The sequence below is a fragment of the Melanaphis sacchari genome, unplaced genomic scaffold (assembly GCF_002803265.2).
Source record: "Melanaphis sacchari strain LSU unplaced genomic scaffold, SCAv2.0 Contig1618_pilon_pilon, whole genome shotgun sequence".
NCBI classification, from domain to species: Eukaryota; Metazoa; Arthropoda; class Insecta; order Hemiptera; family Aphididae; genus Melanaphis; species Melanaphis sacchari.
In genome coordinates this window covers 1-1,056 of record NW_020270735.1, presented here as the reverse complement: position 1 = coordinate 1,056, position 1,056 = coordinate 1, and the positions used below count along the sequence as shown (strand labels likewise).

The 1,056-nt window shown below is 49.4% G+C and overlaps 1 protein-coding gene across 1 annotated transcript; it reads right to left on the bottom strand.

Moving 5' to 3' along the window:
* Positions 1-287: 287 nt before the first annotated feature.
* On the bottom strand, positions 288-1,051 carry LOC112592230 (cuticle protein 19-like; the record flags this gene model as incomplete). Its single annotated transcript, XM_025336242.1, has 1 exon — positions 288-1,051. A coding segment is annotated over one exon (696 nt), but the record flags the coding sequence as incomplete, so codon positions are not given.
* Positions 1,052-1,056: the final 5 nt, after the last annotated feature.

The following is a 1,056-nucleotide window of genomic DNA, read 5'->3' as shown; positions in this document are numbered from 1 at the left end:
ATATTTGTTATATTTGTGAGAAATAACATTAACGAAATTATTCTAAATCAGTCCTTAATTTTTATTCAACTTTTTTTTTGTAGAACTGGCGTTTATCTTGTCTATATATATGTAGAGAAGATATTTGCGTTACATAATTTAGTTAGTTTATGCTATTGTTGTCGACATATTGTAATAGTAAACAATTTTATCAACAAATTTTACGACTACGTATAGATAAAAATCAGACATTGATAATATGAGGTTAAGACTAGCCAAAAAATAAATAAAAACAAATATGGCGTTGTATTGACAATTTGAAATTTTATTTACACAAAAATACAATAAATTATTTGTTTCTATAATTCATAATAAATTAGTATTGTTTGTATGCTGGGGCAGCGTACGATTGTTTGTAGGCTGGGGCGGCGTGTCCGTAAGCCGGGGCCGGGGTGGAGTATCCGTAAGCTGGGGCCGGGGTGGAGTATCCGTAAGCTGGGGCAGCTGGGTAGGCTGGTGTGGTGTAGGCTGGTGCGGAGTAAGCCGGGGCGGAGTAAGCCGGGGCGGAGTAAGCTGGTGCGGAGTATGCCGGGGCGGAGTAAGCTGGCTTGTAGGCTGGGGCGGCTGCTGGGTAAGCTGGGGCCGATGGGTAGGCTGGGGCAGCTGGGTAAGCTGGGGCCTTGTACGCGGGCTTGTAGGCCGGGGCGGAGCTGTAAGACGGTGTGCCTTCTTTCTTCACTTCGGCGACGAAACCGTTGTAGTCGTCGGCGGTGTATTCGACGATTCTCTTGGTGCCATCGGGTTCGACCAGGCTGTAGGATCCTTTGACGTATCCGTTACCGTCGCTGTATTCGGATTGGCTCTTGATGTCGTATGTGGCGTCATCGTGTACGCTGTATTCGAAGTTGTATGGGGCTGGGGCGTAGGCGGGCTCCGGGGCGTAAGCCTTGGGTGCCGAGTAAGCGGGTGCTGGGTATGCGGCGGCGGGTGCTGGGTAAGCAGCCGGAGCCGGGTAAGCTGGGGGGGCGGCGAGTGCGGTGGCGAGCACGCAGGCGAAGACGGCGACGGTCTGCAACA